At 49.3% G+C, this 20687-nt stretch overlaps 1 protein-coding gene across 1 annotated transcript; it reads left to right on the forward strand.

Moving 5' to 3' along the window:
• The first annotated feature begins 5621 nt into the window (after positions 1-5621).
• ppp1r15b (protein phosphatase 1, regulatory subunit 15B) lies at positions 5622-14179 on the forward strand. Its single transcript, XM_084445969.1, has 2 exons — positions 5622-8522; positions 12117-14179. The coding sequence occupies exons 1-2, from the start codon at positions 6390-6392 to the stop codon at positions 12336-12338; spliced, it is 2355 nt and encodes a 784-aa protein (XP_084302095.1). The 5' UTR covers positions 5622-6389; the 3' UTR covers positions 12339-14179.
• Positions 14180-20687: the final 6508 nt, after the last annotated feature.

A 20687-nucleotide genomic window follows, 5' to 3' on the forward strand; every position in this document is an offset into this window, starting at 1 on the left:
GGGGGAGGGGCCGCGAGAGAGGGCGCGCTGAGGGGGAGGGGCCGCACGAGAGGGCGCGCGTACGGGCGCCCGTTCACGCGCGAAGAAACGAGAGTCGGCGTCTCAGCGTGCGAGTGTGAGTCGGTGTGTGTGTGTGTGTGTGTGTGTGTGTGTCTGTGTGTGGATCTCAGCATCCCAGTCTCTACTGGCTGGCTTATTCCCCCAGTGGGGGTGTGTGTGTGTGCGTGTGTGACGACCTATCCCTTGCCCAGGTGGGACCTTGTTAGTGTGTGTGTTACGGTCACACCCTGAGTGTTGACCGCCTCAGTGATGGAAGGTCAGCACTGGACACTGTCTGTAGGGTTTCGACCGCTACATGTATGTATTCCTGCACCTCTTTGACCAGCGCAACGGGAAACCACGGACCAGCAGAAGAGACGCTTATAAAAAAAAATACAGGACCTCTAATAAAAGCATTACTGTAATAACATACTGTAATAGCATCCAAACACATCGTTAGCTACTGTTGCTATGGGACCTTTCCCCGTTAACTGGGGGACTATCCGGGATCACGAGAGTCATGGTGGAAAAATGTATTTTTTAAAAGTTATGTCTTTTAAAAGAGAGAACCCTTATATGTTGTTTCTTTAATGTTACCCCTCTTGGAGCTGGGTTTGGTTGTGTGGTGTGTGTGTGTATGTGATTTGATTTCTGCATGTAGGTATATTCACACATATGTACTATAGGTGGCTGTGTGTGAATATCGTTGGGTTCAGTCATTCAGATTTTAGAGAAGGTGAGAGGTAGACGCTATCCCAGACAGCAATCCGATCAGGGTCATATACAGGCCAGATCTGGCCCATATATGGCCCAGATCCGCTTGCTATCTGGGATGGATGTTGGGATTTGGTGATTGGTAGATATTTACCACACTAACCTGCCTGTGGTTTGGCCCTACCCAATCACATTACAGACATGGCTGTGATGTCGGACGGTGTCTAGCGAGGGTCTCATCCACTGAGTCGCATCCCTCAGCTTTGCTTTCTCTGCTATAGAGCTCGGCTGCGTCTCAATTCTCTTAAGAAGTCTTCTTCACCTTTCCTTTGCTTGTGTCCCTTCCCTCCCGTCTTCCTACAGTAGGTTTGGGTAGAAAACGTGAAAGAGACTAGGTGTATGAATGCAGATAGCCATGATAACGGAGCGTATTTCTTCCTTCCCTGTTTTCAGATCAGTTCAGGTGATGGGAGAATGAGACTAGGAGAGGAAACGATTGAGACTATTGTCCTCTACTTAGAACTAGTGTCCTCTACTTAGGAGAGCTTAAATGTTCGCTTTTTGTCACATTGTTGAATAGCCATTGTGCTAACGCTGTACAATAAGATTCCTTAGCAATGTGATGCTAATGCTAACTGTTGATTAAGCAACAAAGTGCTGTTTCCATGTCTGGCTTTCGGCATTTCAAATCGAGTACTGCTGTACATTATCTTTACAAGTGTGTATCATATAGGGAAAATCTTCACCTTGGAAATATTGTTAATTTTTCAGTTTTTTGTCAATGCCTACAACAAAAAACTACAGCTTTGGTTGTGTGTATGTTTGAGTAAAATGTTGCCATGGTCACATAGCCTACTGTATGTGCACATACATAACACTGTGGGAGTACTGTATCACTAAAGTACATGATCTTTCAAATGCAGAGCTAGTTCACCGTTGTTCTGCATGTTTTGAAATTTCGCTATTTTGCATTTTGAGTGTATACATTTCACTTTTTTTGTTTTCAAATATATATATTTTTTATTTAAAGATGGAAAAACCAACAGGAATACAATTTTGTTTTAAGTAAACCCAATACCACTTTTTGTATTATATACTAGGTTGAAAAGGGATTGAACTCGACTCATTTGCTGTGCATGCAAGCCGATCCTCGTACGTTCTCCAACGCTTACCTGATACCTATGTGAACAGGTTTCCACGGGAACACCGGACTACCTAGCGACTTATCCCTTTCTCGCCCAGAGGAGAGAACACATTAGATCGTGTTTTGTTGCACACATGGTTCTTGGCAGCGTGGAACCTTGTTCTTGGCAGCGCGGAACCTTTTCCTTGTGTAGAACCCGCTGTCCCCGTCCCGCTCTGGCAGAGCACCGTGACTTCTCCACGCACGCAATCTACGCTTGCGCAAATAATCCACGCGCCAATTCATAAACCTGTTTGCGCGCAGGATGCTACACACCTACACAGAAAGGTGGTTTTTCGCCAAGCGGCAGAGCCAGGAACTCAGTAGTCTATACAGGAAGTTCATAAATGAGGACACATGGATAAGAAGAAGGATATCTTTGGTTAGAATCTGTTGAACCACATTGCTCTGTCAGAATGGGGCAGATTCACCTAGTAGCCTAACTCAACAGGTTTCAAACATACCAGCATTCATTGTAATAGATGACCATTTTTTACTTTTTCAAATGTATTAATGCCTACAGTAATTCTACAGTCAATCAGTGAATCATTCAGAACAGAATCTGTTCTCACCCTTCGTGGCTTGCATCTAGATAACAGTTTTAGATTGAGTTTGAGCAGGTGTGTGATACTCTTCATGCAAATGTTGTGTGTTTGCATGTATCTAATTCTAGTCTAGTCATGCCACCACAATGCCCTAAGTGTTAAACCGGTTCCACCAACATCTCTGGTTTCACTTCTATTGAATGAATCAAAACGCTCAACTTTATATGAATGCCTTTTCGTCCCAGCTGAAAGGAAACAGTGGACATTTGCAAGCCGTGAATTCCCTCCGTGTCTAGTGACTTCCACTGTAGACTGGATTTGCGTTAGGATTATAATAGTGTGAAAAGTAGTGTGGCGTTCCATTGAGGAACTTTAAAAATGGCTTCCTCCAAGTGGAAAGAGTGTTTGTGTTTGTCGTGTGCTGAGCTGATGGCTGATCTTGAAGTGAAAGTCTATTCTGCACGTCGGTGTGAATGTTGGGAAAGGTTAGGGTCGGCCTAACCCCCCCCTAACACTGCCCTGTGACTCCCCTCCTCTCCTCCCCCGATGGACCTCGATGCAGTATATGGTAGGGATTGGGTAAAGGAATAGTCATGCTGTACAATTTACTTTTGCCCATCCAGACTGTTGCAGATCAGTTCACTTAGTAGGTGTGTTTAACTGCAGTGCTGTAGAGCCCAGTACTCTGCAAAGACAAGGCTCTGTCCATTTGTGACTTGCTTTTTAGGACATGACCCAAAGCGAGATTGTGTACAACGTGTTCTGGTAAAAGGAGATAAGGACGGAAGGCCATGTGAAAGCACTACAGTAGGACTCCGCCTTTTAGGGCAGCCCCTGAGGGATTGGGAACTCTGAGGCATGCTGGGAAAATGGGACAGAATGTAAGTTCAAAATGAACTGGATCTTGTGTACTGTAAATACTGAGAATATCATTGTGATTATTTCTTTGATTCATTATAGTTTTACCCCATTTTTGACTGTTTAGATTTTAAAGAAGCTGTATTGTGTTACTTTAATTTTTGCCTGTGGTTTTGTAATATTATTTGCACTAAATAATAAAATAAACTTGAATCTAAAAGTGTGTACGCATTATGAAAGCACTGTGTAACATCAACCGACAAAGACAGTCATCTAATGTCTCATTGTTGTCCCGTCATTTGTCTAGTCTGGACATAGTGATGTTAGTCATAACACTGTACTCTACTCTACCATAGACGTCAAACCTTGGCACAAGGACTTGTGCAGCAGCATAGTTCTATTTCTGGATCTTGAATCAACTCCTTGACATTTGCACTATGCACTCTGCTTCAGACAGTAGGGAAAGGTTGAAATGCTGTACCAGGAAGATAGAAGTGAATGCCTTTTCTCCTCAACACTTTGAATCAATATGCTTTTTAGTCCTGTGCTAAAACATGTTTCAATGCACTTATCTGCTAATCTCAGCGTTGCTCAAAGGCCATGCCTCGGTAATACTCTTAACTATGTGTGTGTGTGTGCGTGTGGATACGCCTGTATCTGTCTGCATACCTCTGTGTCTACAATGTGTGACAAACCCACTGTCATGTCACCATGTAATGATTACATCAGGCCAACTGTGAGTGACTATGCATTTCTACACTATGGCTCATCATTGCATGGGAATTACTCTGAAAACATGGGTCACCCTGGAGACCACAGAGAATGAACAAACTGCAGTAGGAATAGGCCATAGGATGAGGATGTATATGAAAAAGCGATGGGGTAATCAAGTTCTTGGTAGGATTTAAATTGAATCATGTCAATAGCCTAAAGCGTGTAAATGCAACCCTTGTGTGTTGGCATGCCCAGGGTGGGATTTGAACCCCGGTCTCCTGCGCGACAGACACTGTTTTAACCAGCTGCGGCGATTAAAATATAGCTCTTTGTTAGCTCTGGTGGACGGTATTTATTAGGCCTACACCTAGGCTGCATGGGTCTGGAGGGTGAGAGGGAACACATCCCATAATAAGACATGAGGACACCATTATAGCACCACTGTATCTTGCTGTATCTGCTTTGGTCCAGCGGTATCTTTAGCACTCTTCCAAGAGTCTGCATGTATGCTGTGTACACTACAGTATGGGTAGCCATTTGGCCTGGAGGCACCAGCCCAGTACCTATAGTGAACAATAGCCTCCTGCACATAAACACCAGCATCAGGTTTCTTTACCCAGTAGGTTTGCAAACAGGAATGTTTTGGATTGTTGGTGCATGACACGAACTAGACAACAAATAGACGAGGTGCAAGAACATGACATAATGGCGCAAGAAGCAATGGGGCAAGTAGGCTACATGTAAACAATGCCAGACCTGCACACACAGAAGCAGCCTGCAAGAGCCAGTATAAGGATGGGGCTTGTGACCATCTGTAGCTACTGAGATGCACGATCCAGGTGAAAAGGTTCTTCAGAAACAACAGTGAAGAATGTTTTCATATTGCATGCGTGGTTAATGCATTATTGACCTGTATGGTGATGTTTTATTGACATGCTCGGTTATTTGGAGAGTAGCCTACAAAGACTGAAGATTGTTGACGTTGTTTACTCCTAATTAGTCAACTCTGATCACACAGACCTGAAGCGTGGGTAGGGTGGGAATGCTGCTCTGATGAGGGATATGGAGCATCCTGTTTTCTCATGAATATTTGATATTAGTGGAAGCCAGAAAGAGGATATGGTACATAGTTTATGAATGTAACTGGGCCACAACATCCCACTCATCTGAGCCCCTGGTTGTGTTGGTGCTGCATTGGCTAATGCACATTAGAAGACTTCAGAGATATTTGAGATGCAAACTCGCTAGGTAACTTGAGATGAAGATGAACTATAAAAAGCCAAGGTGTTCTGGTCTTAGGAGGAGGATATTTTGTGACGGGGGCTTAGAACGTACACAGATAAGCACATGTCTAAAACGTCCAGTTACAGTGAGTTCAAACCTTGCCACTTCCCTTATGCAAGACACGCGGCTTGCCATGCCCATGCGCTTTCGTCAAGTCGGTAACACAGCGACGCTCCCTAAGCTCAGCGAGTCTTACTTTGCATTCTCTTGCGCGACGCTCCCTTGAGTTTCTGATGAAATCCTCTCCGTGAAAAAAAAACGAGGCAGTCAAAGGAAGAGAACTAAACGACATAAGATATACTTGATAGGAAAACCTCGTTTGAATTGCTTTGAGACAGTTTTAACGTTCACTAGTTACCCAATCTATCGTTTTATATCAGTTTATCTCTCTGATTCACTTCGCAGTGTGTTTGAAGGGGTTTTAAAAGCTGAATTTGTTGGATTTCGCAGCGTCTGCTAACAACGTGTGGGAAGGCTCCTCTTTGCTTTAGACATTTATTCAGCAAAGAGAAGACAAAATGGCTCGTCTTTCGTCGTTTGATCTCGATGTCGACTTATGCCGGGAACCGTCAAGTGCATTTTCGTCTCGTCTCTTCCTAACGCCCGTTTCTACGAAGCTTACAACCCGACAGAAGTGTAATAACCACCACTCTCAGCAAAATGTCCCCGGTACTGTGAGAGCCAGGGTGGACAACATGGACGATTTAACCTGGATCCCGAGGAACAGCCGGTATGTGAGCCACTGGGTGTAAACTAAACGAAGATGGAGAACTGACACGAACGAATGCAAAACAAGTAATTATGGACAGTGCACATAAACTGTGCCGTTGAGAATTTTGCAGATTTGCAAAAGCTTAACGAAGAATTGAGCGACTATAAGCCGCAGTATAGTTGGCTTGCTTGCAGCTGTCAAAGTAGCATTAAGCATCCTAGTTATCTTGCAAGCCATTTCTTATCTTTTAAAGAACATATGTTAGATCGCATTGGGTCTTTTATATTTATTTTAGCACCCTGTTTTGAAGTAATATATCATTTGAGGGATTAAAACAGCTATGTTTAAGAACATGAATCGCGAGGAGCACTTCTCCAGGGCGACGGGTCCGGCCCCCTCTCACGCCGGCCACGGAGCCTCCTCTCTCGGGCACGACGCCCAGGAAAACCCGTGGATCAGCATGCTCTCCGTGGTGTCGAGGCCCGCGTTGTCTCTGCTGCAGATGGTTTTACCGGGGCGTACTCGCACTCCCCCCGGTGTACCGGGGTGGGCCGGCGGGGAGAGTGCGTTTTTGGGACAGATACACGACGTTACACCCCCAGCACAGCACCCAGCTCATCACCTGGCCTACCTGCACTGCCAACACAGTGACAGCTGGTTGACTGCAGAGTCGTTGGCCGAGTTGGGGATTCAAAACGCCGATGAGCTGCACGTGAAACAACGAACGTCTGGCGGTTATTTCGCAACCGCGCGTGGTTTCCTGAGTCAAGTCGTTATGAACGCGCCGCTCGCTCAGGAGTTGAGACACGACGAGGCGGGCGGGAGAGTTTGGTCGGCCGCTGCTGTGTGCTCCCCGGTTAAAAGCGGCGGCGGCGGCAGCAACTGGTGGGCCGGCTTCTGGGGAGCCGAAGACAACTCGCCAAGTTGGCTGTCAAATTTGTCCCGGGGGAAAGAGGCGACGGGGCCGCCGGTGCCGGTGCCGCCGGTGCGGCGCGCGCAGCAGCACAGCAGCGGCCATTGTGTTGCGTCAGAGAGCGGCACAAAGGCCCCCGTTGCCAAGCCAACCGCTCTGTTCGCCCGGTGCCGTGATGTGGAATCGATGCACGGCGAAAGCGCGGGAACCTCGTGCCCCCACAAAGAGGGACCAACGGACAATAACGGCCTTCAAACGGCCCGGACCGAATCTCTCTCGAGCTCGCAACGAGGTCTGCCGTTAGAACATCTCCCGTTAGAACACCGTCTCGAAAGCCACCGTCTCGGCATCGGTAGCGCCGGAGCGGCCGCTTCCTGTAGCGAGGTGGCGGTTCTGACCCCTGACCAAGATAATGGCTACTCTAGCCTGGAGGAAGAGCACTCGACCTGCCGACCGGCCGTGGTGAAGGAGGCCCCCTGTGAGGACCTACGGGGGCTCACGGAAATGAGAGGAGGGGAGGGAGGAGGAACCGTGGAGGAGAGAGGCGACGAGGAGGAGAGCGGAGCTGCCGGAGAGGCGGACAGAGAGGAGGAGGAGGCGCAGGACTCCGATGTCTCCGATTCGGAGGAGGAGGAAGAAGAGGAAGAGGAGACGGCGGCTCGGGAGGAGGAGGCGGAGGGTCCCTCTGCCGCCACGCCCGCGGCCACGCCCGTCTGCCAGAACAAGGCCATCGCCTACATCATGGGTAGCCCCTGCAGCGACGACGACGACGACAGCCAATCGGACGACTCCCTCAGCGACGAGGACGGCGACGACGGCTTCGACAGCGAGGGCTCCTCGGACTTCTCCGACTCCTCGGACCCGGACGACGACGAAGACGACTGCGATGAAGACTCCGAGTCGGAGAGGGCGGACGATGAGGCGGAGCACCTGTGGAACTCGCTGTGCCGCAGCACGGACCCTTACAACCCCCGCAACTTCACCGCGCCCATCCACAGTGCCGCCGCCGCCACCCCCAGGACGATCCCCTCCCCCGCCAACAACACCACCACCACCTCCGCCTGCTCCCCGCACTCCTCCTCCCCCCTCGACCAGCTCCCGTCTCCCCTGCTCTCCTCCCCCCAGAGCTCCCCTCCGTCCCCCGCGCCCCTCCTGGAGTCGTGGGACGAGTCCAGCGCCAGCGAGGTGGACGAGGCGGAGAGCCTGCGCCTGTGGAACTCGTTCAGCGCCTCCTCGGACCCCTACAGCCCCCTGAACTTCCAGGGCGCCCTCAGGACTCGAGCGCCGGCGTGCCCGGGCGCCGGCGGGCGGGTCCGGGGTAGGAAGGGACGGACCCCCCCTGCTCCTCCACCTCCTCCGCGCTCCCCGCGCCACGGACCACCGTCGTCGTCCTCCTCGCCGGCGCTGGACTCGGCAGAGGACGACAGGCTGGACAGCGGCTTCTCCGAGGGCCTGGCCGTCGCCGTGGCAACCGCCGTGACAATCACCGCCACCACCGCCATCGCCGCCGTAGCCGTCACTACGGGCTACGGGGGGTCGCACGGTTTCACTGTGAAAAAGGTCAGTATGGCTAGATGACGCACACACACACTCCACTCGACACACACACACACACACACAGTATAAATTAGTCACTATGTGCTGTGTGACTGAAAAGTGTCATGCGGAAACGGACACACACACGCACACACACACGATGGATGAGTCACATGACTACTGAACTTTCCTTCCGTGTTCAAAGTTCAATGCCCTGAAGTTCAGTCGTGTTACCGAACCTTACCTCTCCCAAACCGGTTCTGTTTACTGTAAATGTCAACAGTTATATGCAGCTGTACTTTTTACTGTAGGTTGTTTGGCATGTCGTGAGCCTACTCTTTTTTTTTTTTTTTTCTTACTTTTGAAACCGGTCTAGTTCTCGATTTTGGTACATATTGTCCCCAGTCACATGCTTGTGGCTGTAAAAGGAGGAAGGTGATTTAGTTTTATAACATGGTCATACCATATAACATTATTACTAGGGATGCACCGATTGCAAAATTCTGGGCCGATGCCGATGTTTAAAATAACAATCCGGCCGATGTTTATCCATCTCTAAAGGGTCCGGTCAGAAGGACCTCCATCTCTAAGCAGTCAGGTCAGGATGACGTCCATCTCTAAAGGGTCAGGTCAGGATGACGTCCATCTCTAAAGGGTCAGGTCAGGATGACGTCCATCTCTAAAGGGTGGGGTCAGAAGGACCTCCATCTCTAAAGGGTCGGGTCAGAAGGACCTCCATCTCTAAAGGGTCGGGTCAGAAGGACCTCCATCTCTACAGGGTCGGGTCAGAAGGACCTCCATCTCTACAGGGTCGGGTCAGAAGGACCTCCATCTCTAAGCGGTCAGGTCAGGATGACATCCATCATCTCTGGGTCAGAATGGAAATTCTCTCTTTCTGGTCTTTGAACAGGGGACTTTCAGACTCCTCCACGTCGTTCGGTATTGAGTGTTTGATTGCGATCAGTGGTCCTCAGGATAAGGTGTGTGTGTGGTTGTGTAAAAATGCCTTCCTTGTTAACTGTGTGTGCGTGTCTGTGTGTGTCTGTGTTTATTCCCGTAGTCCTGACACCATAGGAGCGACTGATGTAAATTCATGCAACTCCTCTCGCCGCGCGTATCAGCTGATGATGCAAGGCGTCCATTTTCGTCGCTCTCCGCCGAGACGCCAGATGCCTCGTCGGAGGGCTTTTAAAATGAGATCACTCGTCTACTTACACTAGACTTCATGCAATTTTGATAAAGCAACTTAGGAACTAGGACGCTCTAACCCAGATGTGGATGAGACACCGGCTGGCTGGTTCTAAACGGTGGTGAAGGAATCTCCTCAGATAGCCTGTCTCTAGCTTACATTTAGGCTACATGCTTTGCATTTTAGTCGGTACGGCAGACACTGTTAACCCATACTTAGAATAAGTATGTTTGTCTAGATTATAGTGAGCCAACTGCTCATCTCAGTCAGCGTCAGCGAAGCCTTCGGTAACAACAAGTGACGCCAGCGGTCGGAGTGCTGGATCAGGGTGTTCTTCATAAGGGTCTTCATCGTCAGGGTCTTCATCGTCAGGGTCTTCATCGTCAGGGTCTTCATCAGGGTCTTCATCGTCAGGGTCTTCATCGTCAGGGTCTTCTTCATCAGGGTCTTCATCGTCAGGGTCTTCATCAGGGTCTTCATCGTCAGGGTGTTCTTCATCACGTCTCCGTAGTTGGCCAGGTAGAGGGCTCACGTTTCCCGAACTACTTTGGCTGCCAAAGCGCGTGCAGGAAAACCAGGCTAATGGTAAATGGACTGCACTTATATAGCGCTTTTCCACCATAGCGGCACTCAAAGCGCTTTACAATGGCCTCTCATTCACCCATTCACACACACTCACACACCAATGGCGGTAGCTGCCATGCAAGGTGCTAACCTGCTCATTGGGAGCAATTTGGGGTTAGGTGTCACATGTGGCCAGTCGGAGCTGGGATTCGGACCACTGACCCTTCGATCATTGAACGACCCCGCTCTACCAACTGAGCTACAGCCGCCCCTAATTCGGTGTCGCGGTCGGCAGATTTGGAAGTCAATCTGGAACGAGATGAAACATCTCCGCTTCCAGAAATGGAAGAGAATTATCCATGAGAGTCGTTCATGCGCTCCTCATCACAGCTGACTTTGAAACAGTCCGCCTGCACTCGCCTCCCGACACCACGCTATCATCCCTAATTGCACTCATCCAGCCCCGGCACGTTACTTAGCAACAGTCAGAACTGGGTAAAAGAGTTCTGAGATGTACAGAGAGCGAGAGGAGGTGGAGGAGGAGGAGGGTGGAAAATCTAATTTCTCTGATGGCCCCATTTTTCTAGCTCACACAGTAACGACGTACATTCCCATAAGCCCTCGGGTCCTTGGGCAGCAGAGATGGTGTGCGTGTCTTTCATCCGGAGCTAACGAGCTCAGCTTTGATGATGCAGTGGCGCGGTCCAGCTACCGGTTACCCGCTTCTCGGGGCTCCGGCGTGGGCCGGGCGCCGTAGACGATGAGGCGCTGTAGGACCATTAGATGATTGATCTAGACCTCTTCTCTTTCTCCTCTCACTTCATCTCTCGCTTTGTCCCCAGGTGTTGCTACCACAGCTCTAGCAGCAGTCCATTCATCTTTATTTTTGGGATGCACCGATATGAAAATTTGGGCCGATACCGATAACAGATATTAACATTGCTGTCTATGGCCGATAACCGATATTTACCGATGTCGATTATGTTCTGTATAAAAACAAGTTTCTATGATAAGCAAATGTTATACATACTGAAAAACACATGGAAACACCGTCTCTATTTCCAAAACATTTGGAAAAGCCGATAAATCATAGATTTACAACATTGTTTCCTCTCAAAAACAACACACACAACAGCAGCTGGACAGAAATCATTATCTGCTGTTCACATCGGCCCTGTTTTGCACATCGGACCGATACCGATATATATATAAAAAAAATGACTAACATCGGCCGATATCGATATGATTGCCGATATATTGTGCATCCCTAATTATTTTTCAGACCAGGGTCCTCTGAGAACAAAATTGAGAAATATGTGGTCACTTTATATTATTAATTCCCAGTTCAGTTTAGGCCTATGATCTAGTCTGTCATCACTTCACAGTGCGGAGAAACTCCCACACTATCCACACTATACACAATATACACACTAGACACTCTATACACGTACTATCTGCTACTGGGCTTCTAGAAAGGCTGGGAAGTAAATATTACATGGGCTTTTTTTCTACTGTATGTGTTAAAGGTGCCTCTCCCTTCCCTCCCTCCCTCCCCTCTCTCCCTCCCTCCCCTCTCTCCCTCCCTCCACTCTCTCTCTCCCTCCCTCCCCTCTTTCCCTCCCTCCCCTCTCTCCCTCCCTCCCCTCTCTCCCTTCCTCCCCTCTCTCCCTCTCTCCCTTCCTCCCCTCTCTCCCTTCCTCCCCTCTCTCCCTCCCTCCCCTCTCTCCCTTCCTCCCCTCTCTCCTTTCCTCCCCTCTCTCCCTCCCTCCCCTCTCTCCCTCCCTCCCTCCTCCAGGTATGTTTCAGCTGTGTGTCAGCTGTATACGTGTATGTTAAAGGTGTGTGTGTGTGTTCTCTCTCTCCAGGTGTCTTTCTGCGAGCAGGTGGAGGAGTTCTACACCAGCGGCGAGGAGGAGGAGGACCGCCGGGGCCCGTGGGAGGAGCTAGCGCGCGACCGCTTCCGCTTCCTGCGCCGCGTCCAGGAGACGGAGGAGAACATTGGCTACGTCCTGGCGCCCGCCTTCCGCTCGCTGGCCTTTCAGAGACTCCAGCTGCCCCGCCCCCCGCATCATCATCATCACAGCTGATGATGATGATGATGACGTTTCACCTTTGACCGCTTCATTTCCCAACGCCCCCTGCACATGCTCCATTCTAACCCCGCCTCAAACCCCCCCCCTGTTGGGAGTTGGCCAGAGACTGCATGGTGACCTTTCACCCCTCTCCATGAACCAACTCCTTTTTGGGCGGGTGTTAGAGGAACATTGGAGCGGCTCGCTCCATCGCATTGTCGTTCGATGGAAACTCGGCGCCGCGGTGAAGCAGGTTAACGTGATTCAGGGGAACCGTCTGATTAAAACGATATGGCACAAACGGATACAGCGCTAGTAACGGAATGGTGTTCCAAGGGCATTTATTAGTAGTCACATCGTGGGGAAGGACTGTTTTTAACAGTCTTAAAAAGGTGATTCAGATAACATTTTTTATATAGACTAATCATAAAAAAAAACATCCACAGAGCTTTTTAGAGAAGTGTAGTATAAAAATATTTATTTCTCCCCCAAAAAGATTCTACGGAATATCTGCGACTGGAGCGGTCAGGAGTCATACTATTGGCTCCCAAGCCTTGTTAGTTTATTTTTAGTCTCATAAACATTGTATCTATATCAACTTTAACACTTGTATTAACACTCTCATGCTCGGTCATAGACCCGTGCTCAGCGTGTTCATGGCTTAGCAGTAACCATCACCAGCAGGACGTCAAAGAAACTAGCAGCCTTTGCTTAGACCGCGTTTATAAAGCCAGAAAACAGGTTTTAAAAACACCAACTCCCATCATTCATTTCAGTTTGATCAACAGGAGGAGCTTTTAAACTAATGTTGATTATACAAAACCCTCTCAACTCTAATTGGTGAATGTTTAAAAGCCGAAGAACACTAAACTCCCAAGTGTTTCTAGTTTATCAGAAGCAGTGTTGCCTGTTTTTGACCAGGACCTCTGTGGACTAGAAATATCATTTGTATTAATGCCAAAGCCAAAGCTAGCCCGCCACTGCCCCCTACTGGCAGTCTGGTTATGGAGTAGTATTAACTCTGCATCGCTGCGCTACCCCGAACGGAGGAGCAGCACGCCCTTTAAGTCCATTAAAGACACTAGACGTGGGATGGACAGAGCGGACATCGAGCTTGATGAATGTGGTTGAGTTGATTTGTTTGATTCTAGTATTGATTTGGAGGGGTTCTGGTGTAATATCCCATCTAGCATCTGCCTTGCAGTATCCAACTATAATGTTACAGCAAATCAAGCAGAGCCGTGTTCCTCCATCTATTCTGCTTCTACACCAAACGAGCAGGTCAAATCCTCCATCTCCTGCCGAGCCCCTCGCTGTGGCTATTTCTAGGTTGAAGAGAAGGATTATGGCCGAGGGATTTAAGTGAAAGTATTTGCATGATCCTGATGTGTGTACGTACGTGCGTGTAAATCCAGACCGCCCCCCTGTGGAAGACTCCCTAAACTGCCGATCTGACGTGGCGTTCGCCCCCCTCCAGACTGCGTCCTCGTTTGGTGGCGGTCGACAAGGAGAGGAGACGAGGGAAGGGAGCTAGGTGAGACCTGGGCTCTCTTGGTTGTAGACATTACTCCTGTGTTTCCACGCCTGTACAGAACCAATGTAGTAGTGTGACTCGCTCCTTAAAGGGGCGGTTTTCAGTGTTGGCGGCTACAGGGGCATATTAACCTCTCCACGTGACTAATCGAAAGGCAGGAGTGCATTTCAGAGAGAATCCCAGATATTAAAGTATAACTTGGGACTGAAGATTAAAAAAAAAACTAATATATCTTTGTGTTATTTTAGTCTGTGACATTGATAACAAAATCGTTTTATTTTTGTAAAACATTTTAGGCCGAGTTCTGCTTGATTGATAACTGTTCCTCACAAGATTGAATGATTATTCAGTGGAAATAAATCAATATTGAATAATGACTCATGATTCTGTATCGTGATTCCTGTTTCTATGACTGGTCGTTATAACATATGCAGTCAATATTGTGTAAAAATGCTGTTTGATTAGGATATCTGGTTAACTGATACAATTGTTTAAATTTTCTTATATTAAGTAGCAAAGAGAACTTGAATGCGTATTTTCAATGTTGCGACAACGTTCTATCTATGTGTAATTCTCTCTCCATCCATCTCAATGGTGGTGGGATGTAATTTATCACCATGCTCATGCTTTTTATCTTGGTATTAAACCCTAGACTTAATGCGGTTGGAGGGAGTTATCTGAGCTGAAGGAAGGTGTTTTAAAAAACGCACAGATTCCAGCAATGTGGTGGTTTGGCGGTTTTCATGTTGCAGTTTCTCCGGCCACCATCATGTCAAAAGGTCAGTGTTGCGCCATTTGATGTAGCCTCGTTTTACTAGAGAGGATTTGGTTCTGGACCGAGTGTAATATCTACCACTGGAGGGCGCTGTTGACTTGTTTACAGCATGGAAGTGGACGACACGAGGATACACAAGGAGCACACCGGGTTCAAGCAACATAATGTTACTGGATACAAAATCTTTTGTTACCTGACTTCCACTCCTTTCGTTGCTAATAGGTGATGAACCCCCACATTCTGTATAAAAGCCTCAGTGGAATGGGTATGGATTTCAACAGAGAGAGAAGAGCGTTAACTGTCCACGAGTCGTGATTGGTACAGGCCGAGTTAAATATCCCAACCTTTTATTAATGACGTCATACTCAATCAGGGGTGTCAAACTCTGGCCCGCGGGCCAAATTTGGCCCGCAGTGTAATTATATTTGGCCCGCGAGGCAATACCAAATGACTACTAGAGCTGGCCCGCCAGTATTATACAGCGCATTCACCACTAATAATACAAATCCCATAATGCTCTGCTGTTGGTTTGGTGCGTCAATCAAGACAGGACCCAGAAACGCCCTCCCTTCTGTGACAGTAGTCATAGCAATCTCATACTACAACTGTAACCGTGTTACCCCTTCTTAAAAATGGCGAAAAGAAAGGCAGAAAACAAGCTTTACGTTATGTAACGTCTCACTGTGATAGAGACACCTGTGTTGACCTAGCCGGCCGCTGTGTTTGCTCTGTTCCTGTTCATTCAATCCTGTCTGCCTTCTTGCCGGCCTGTCTGCCTGCCTGTCTGCCTGGCTGTCTGTCTGCATGCCGGCTGTCTGTCTGTCTGTCTGCCTGGCTGTAGGACAGTCAGGGTTTTACAAGCTTCTCTACTGAGCAGATGGAGCACCAACACTTGTGTCTGAGGGCGTATTCACATATGTTAGTGCACACCATTGATGCGCACCAAAAGCGAAAGTGATAAGTGCATATTCAATGTTAAAGCAAAATTTTAATATGGACCCAAACAAGTTTTCATTTGTTCAATGTTGGCCCGCGACTTTGTTCAAGTTTTAAATTTTGGCCCACTGTGTATTTGAGTTTGACACCCCTGCTCTAGATATACTTATAATTACAGGACCTTTATTCGCCCATACAGCGAGCGGCGACACGGAACACAACACACACGCCTGCAATATTTCGGGGTCGCCGGTATAAATTGTTCCCTGTATTTCTCCCATCCTCCTCCAGGGGCAGACGGGAGCAGCGGGCAGCCTCATAGGTGGAGCCCAGGGACCAAGTCCAAGTCCAGGGCTTTGGTCAGGGACAGAAGAGAATCCGTTCTTCTGCGTGTTTTTAAATTGAGGCTCTTGACAGGAAACCCTTGTGAGCACAAGGAGACTTACCCCCAATCCAACCGTTGGTGCTGAGTGCCAAGCAGGGAGGCATTGAGTGACATTTTTTTTAATAGTATTTGGTGACTCGGCCGGGGATCAAACCCTCAACCTCCCGATCTCACGGCAGACACTCTAACCACAAGGCCTTTGAGCTGGTTCATGACTTGATGACCATGGGAACATGTGTGTCCCAAGGCCAGACCAGTTGAGAACCACTGCTGTGTTTCTTTCCGCCCAGAGAGACAGAACAAGGAATCACCAGCAGGTGGTGCTGTTTACACCTCAGAGATTTCCAGTCAGCTGAGCAGAGTACGAGTCAGCTGGGTCCTTATAGCCTACACAGACCACATCAAAGAAAAAAATCTATGTTTTCTTTAATATAAAAGGAATATAGAAAGTGTCCCCAACAGCTAGACATATTCCCACTCTAGACATATTCCATATATCTCAGTAAATGAGAGCAGTAAGTAGCACAGCGGCACAAACGAGGCACAGGCTCAACACATCAGTCCGTCTGTTATTGCGAGGCGTCCTCTGTCGCCCTCTGCTGGCCGCCGCTGGTCTTTCAGGGACCCTCCTGTCTTCTTGCCGTTAGTTGATCTATTTTGGGCGGTTGTTCTATTTCGCTCGTATTGGTAGCCTAGCCTATCCCTCCAGCACCCGCCGAACCAGCTGATCTTTAACGTAAACTCGCCTCAGGATGGGGTAGTCCAGGCCACTATAAAGGTTTGGAAAATCCCATCCAAAAAACCCCCTTGAACCCAGTTCATCAAGTAACTGAAAAGGTCCAGTAGGGGATTTACCCTGAGGGCTGCGCCTCTCTCATAGAACAACAGTTACATGAGTCACTGTCATTCTAGTTCGGGAAGCTTTGCCTCGTGGGGGCTTCGCTCCTATTGGTATAATAAAGTATAATAGTATAGTATTAATATAGTATAATAGTATATAATATATAAGGGCTTTAGAACTCCCTAATGGACATCTCCCACTGGACATGACGTACGGAAGAGCATTAGGGCCAACAACTGAGTTTATTTTTTTTTTAAGCTTCTGAGTTTAAAGTCAGAATTTCTGAGAAAAAAGTCAGAAATAACTTCTGAGATTAAAGTCAGAATTTCTAAGATTAAAGTCAGAATTTCTGAGAAAAAAACTCAGAATTTCTGACTTTAAACTCAGAATCTTAAAAAACAACAACTCATCTGTTGGCCCTAATGCTCTTCCGTACATATGCTTATGTATAACAGTCCTTTGTATAACAAACGAAGTGACACCACATACTGTACACCGCATGACCGCAGAGTGAGGGTCAGCTGCTACGAAATGTAACGCAGGCAAACACAACCGGAACCGAACGCACGCACGCAGGGGTAAGGACCCCCAAGTACGATAACGCCCAAAAGAGTACACTAACCCCCCTGACCGCTGTATAACAGCGAGATAGTTAGGCACAATAGGCTCTCCGAGCCTAGGAGGGGGGCGGCTGTAGCTCAGTTGGTAGAGCGGGTCGTTCAATGATCGAAGGGGTCAGCGGTTCGAATCCCAGCTCCGACTGTCCACATGTGGAAGTGTCCTTGAGCAAGACACCTAACCCCGAAATTGCACCCAAGGTTAGAAGAACCCAGAACTCTCTCTCCTTGGCTATTGTGCTCCACTAGCAGGTACACTCGCGGCCAAGAAAGGGTTAATCTGGTACCCGGACAACATTCCACTCCCATTGGCTGACTGCATAGCCTCGGGGCGGTGCCTCGGAGGTGATTACAGGTCTCTCTCTCTCTCTCTCTCTCTCTCTCTCTCTCTCTCTCTCTCTCTCTCCCTCCCTCTAATGAAAGGGGGAACAGCTGTGACGTGGCCACCCTCCCCTCTGATAGCTTAGAAGAGAGAGGGAGGGGGGGGGGGTCGGAGGGTGTTCTAGAGAGGGGGGAGGGTGGTCATGTGACATTTAAATACCCTGGGATTTTCAACTGGGCATGCTCCGCCTCCTCCACCCCTCCCTCCCTCCCTCCCTCTCTCTCTCTCCTTCATCCTTGCCTCCTGACGGGAGGATGCCTATTATTGTCCTGCATCCTTTGCTCTGGGAGCTGGGAGCTATCTGGCTGTCTCTCTCTCTCTCTCTCTCTCTCTCTCTCTCTCTCTCTCTCTCTCTGTCTGGTAGGAAGTGCTCTGTGTGTGTGTGTGTTTGTGTGTGAGCGGCTGGAGGGAAGGATAGACGGCGTTTGCGTTTGCCGGTGAGGAACCGCCGCCGCCGCTGGCTCTCTGCTGTCTGCACGCTGGTGGACGTACACAGTGTGTGTGTGTGTGTCTGGCGGTCCGACAACGACACACACGCCGCCCGCTCGGAGGGGCGGGAGGGACCCGGCTAGCAGGTGACTGGTAAGTGACACGGTGTGTGTGTGTGTGTTTGTGCTGCTGTCATTGTTAATAACATTGCGTTTTGTGGTATTGCATACTTCATGTTAAGACATGTGGTGCTGCATCAGTAAGCAGCTGGGTTGGGTCTGGGTAGGGTCTGTGCCCTTCTGGGTCTGGGTAGGGTCTGTGCCCTTCTGGGTGTGGGTAGGGACTGCCCTTCTGGGTCTGGGTAGGGTCTGTGCCCTTCTGGGTCTGGGTAGGGTCTGTGCCCTTCTGGGTCTGGGTAGGGTCTGTGCCCTTCTGGGTCTGGGTAGGGTCTGTGCCCTTCTGGGTCTGGGTAGGGACTGTGCCCTTCTGGGTCTGGGTAGGGTCTGTGCCCTTCTGGGTGTGGGTAGGGACTGTGCCCGTCTGGGTCTGGGTAGGGACTGTGCCCTTCTGGGTGTGGGTAGGGTCTGTGCCCTTCTGGGTCTGGGTAGGGTCTGTGCCCTTCTGGGTCTGGGTAGGGTCTGTGCCCTTCTGGGTGTGGGTAGGGTCTGTGCCCTTCTGGGTGTGGGTAGGGTCTTTGCCCTTCTGGGTGTGGGTAGGGACTGTGCCCTTCTGGGTGTGGGTAGGGTCTGTGCCCTTCTGGGTCTGGGTAGGGTCTGTGCCCTTCTGGGTGTGGGTAGGGACTGTGCCCTTCTGGGTCTGGGTAGGGTCTGTGCCCTTCTGGGTGTGGGTAGGGTCTGTGCCCTTCTGGGTGTGGGTAGGGTCTGTGCCCTTCTGGGTCTGGGTAGGGTCTGTGCCCTTCTGGGTCTGGGTAGGGTCTGTGCCCTTCTGGGTCTGGGTAGGGTCTGTGCCCTTCTGGGTCTGGGTAGGGTCTGTGCCCTTCTGGGTCTGGGTAGGGTCTGTGCCCTTCTGGGTCTGGGTAGGGTCTGTGCCCGTCTGGGTGTGGGTAGGGTCTGTGCCCATCTGGGTCTGGGTAGGGTCTGTGCCCTTCTTGGTCTGGGTAGGGTCTGTGCCCTTCTGGGTCTGGGTAGGGTCTGTGCCCTTCTTGGTCTGGGTAGGGTCTGTGCCCTTCTGGGTCTGGGTAGGGTCTGTGCCCTTCTGGGTCTGGGTAGGGTCTGGGCCCTTCTGGGTCTGGGTAGGGTCTGTGCCCTTCTGGGTCTGGGTAGGGTCTGTGCCCTTCTGGGTGTGGGTAGGGTCTGTGCCCTTCTGGGTCTGGGTAGGGACTGTGCCCTTCTTGGTCTGGGTAGGGTCTGTGCCCTTCTGGGTCTGGGTAGGGTCTGTGCCCTTTGTAAATTACTTTGCAACCCTGTTTTGAAAAGTGTTTATAAAAAATAAAGTGTATTATTTATTATTATCAGGCTATCTTCTGTCAGGGTGTCCCTGCTGTGCCCCCTTCTCCGCACACACACACACACACACACACACACACAGACACACACACACACACACACACACACACAGAGCACATATAAAGACAGGCTGTTATGGAAAGGCGTGTAGCTCCTCGGCATGACAGCAGCCACATGGCGGGACTAACGGCTAAACCTCAACGGTGTGTGTGTGTGTGTGTGTGTGTGTGTGTGTGTGTGTGTGTGTGTGTGTGTGTGTGTGTGTGTGAGTGTCTGATCACCATTAACTCTAATAGATGTTGACAGTGACGGGGGGATTAGGTCCCCAGAGTGCCTCCATGTCCTGCGCTAAACACTGCTGTTGCATAAGTGTGTGTGTGTCTGTCTATGTGTGTGTGTGTGTGTGTGTGTGTGTGTGTGTGTCTGAATGCTGGCATTGAAGGTACCACTTGTTCTCCTTGAATGAGCAACACACACACGCACGCACACACACACACACACACACATCCTGTCAGGTCACGCTATGGAGCGAACCATGGGGTAGTTTTGGGGTGTGGTCTGAACAGATGCCTGGAAAAGAGGCATTCATTTGATTGACACTGTTGGCGTTTATCTCTGGTACCTCTGTCATCACACTCTCTCTCTCTGTCTCTCTGTCTCTCTCTCTCTCTGTCTCTATCTCTCTATTCCTCTCCCTCTCTCTGTCCATCTCTCTCTATCTCTCTCCCTCTCCCCGCCCCCTCTCTCTCATCTCTCTCTCAGTTTCCCTCCTCTACAGTGTCATGATTGGTCAATAAGAAGGAAAACAAAGCTATTGTCGTCCACAGTGATTGGTCGAGAGATCAACTGTTTTCTGATAATGACAGATATTTGTAGGAAATACGACTATATGTACTGCATATGATGCTTCAGTGAGGAGTGTGTGTGTGTGTGTGTGTGTGTGTGTGTGTGTGTGTGTGTGTGTGTGTGTGCGTGTGTGTGTGTGCAGCCTTTAGTGCC

This window comes from Borostomias antarcticus, assembly GCF_949987555.1.
Source record: "Borostomias antarcticus genome assembly, chromosome: 11".
Taxonomy (NCBI): domain Eukaryota; kingdom Metazoa; phylum Chordata; class Actinopteri; order Stomiiformes; family Stomiidae; genus Borostomias; species Borostomias antarcticus.

Excerpts from the sequence above, each read along its gene's own strand:
- ppp1r15b (XM_084445969.1), top strand. The coding sequence starts at position 6,390 with ATGTTTAAGAACATGAATCGCGAGGAGCACTTCTCCAGGGCGACGGGT. Across the intron at positions 8,523-12,116 it reads ACGGTTTCACTGTGAAAAAG|GTGTCTTTCTGCGAGCAGGT; the intron begins GTCAGTATGGCT and ends CTCTCTCTCCAG.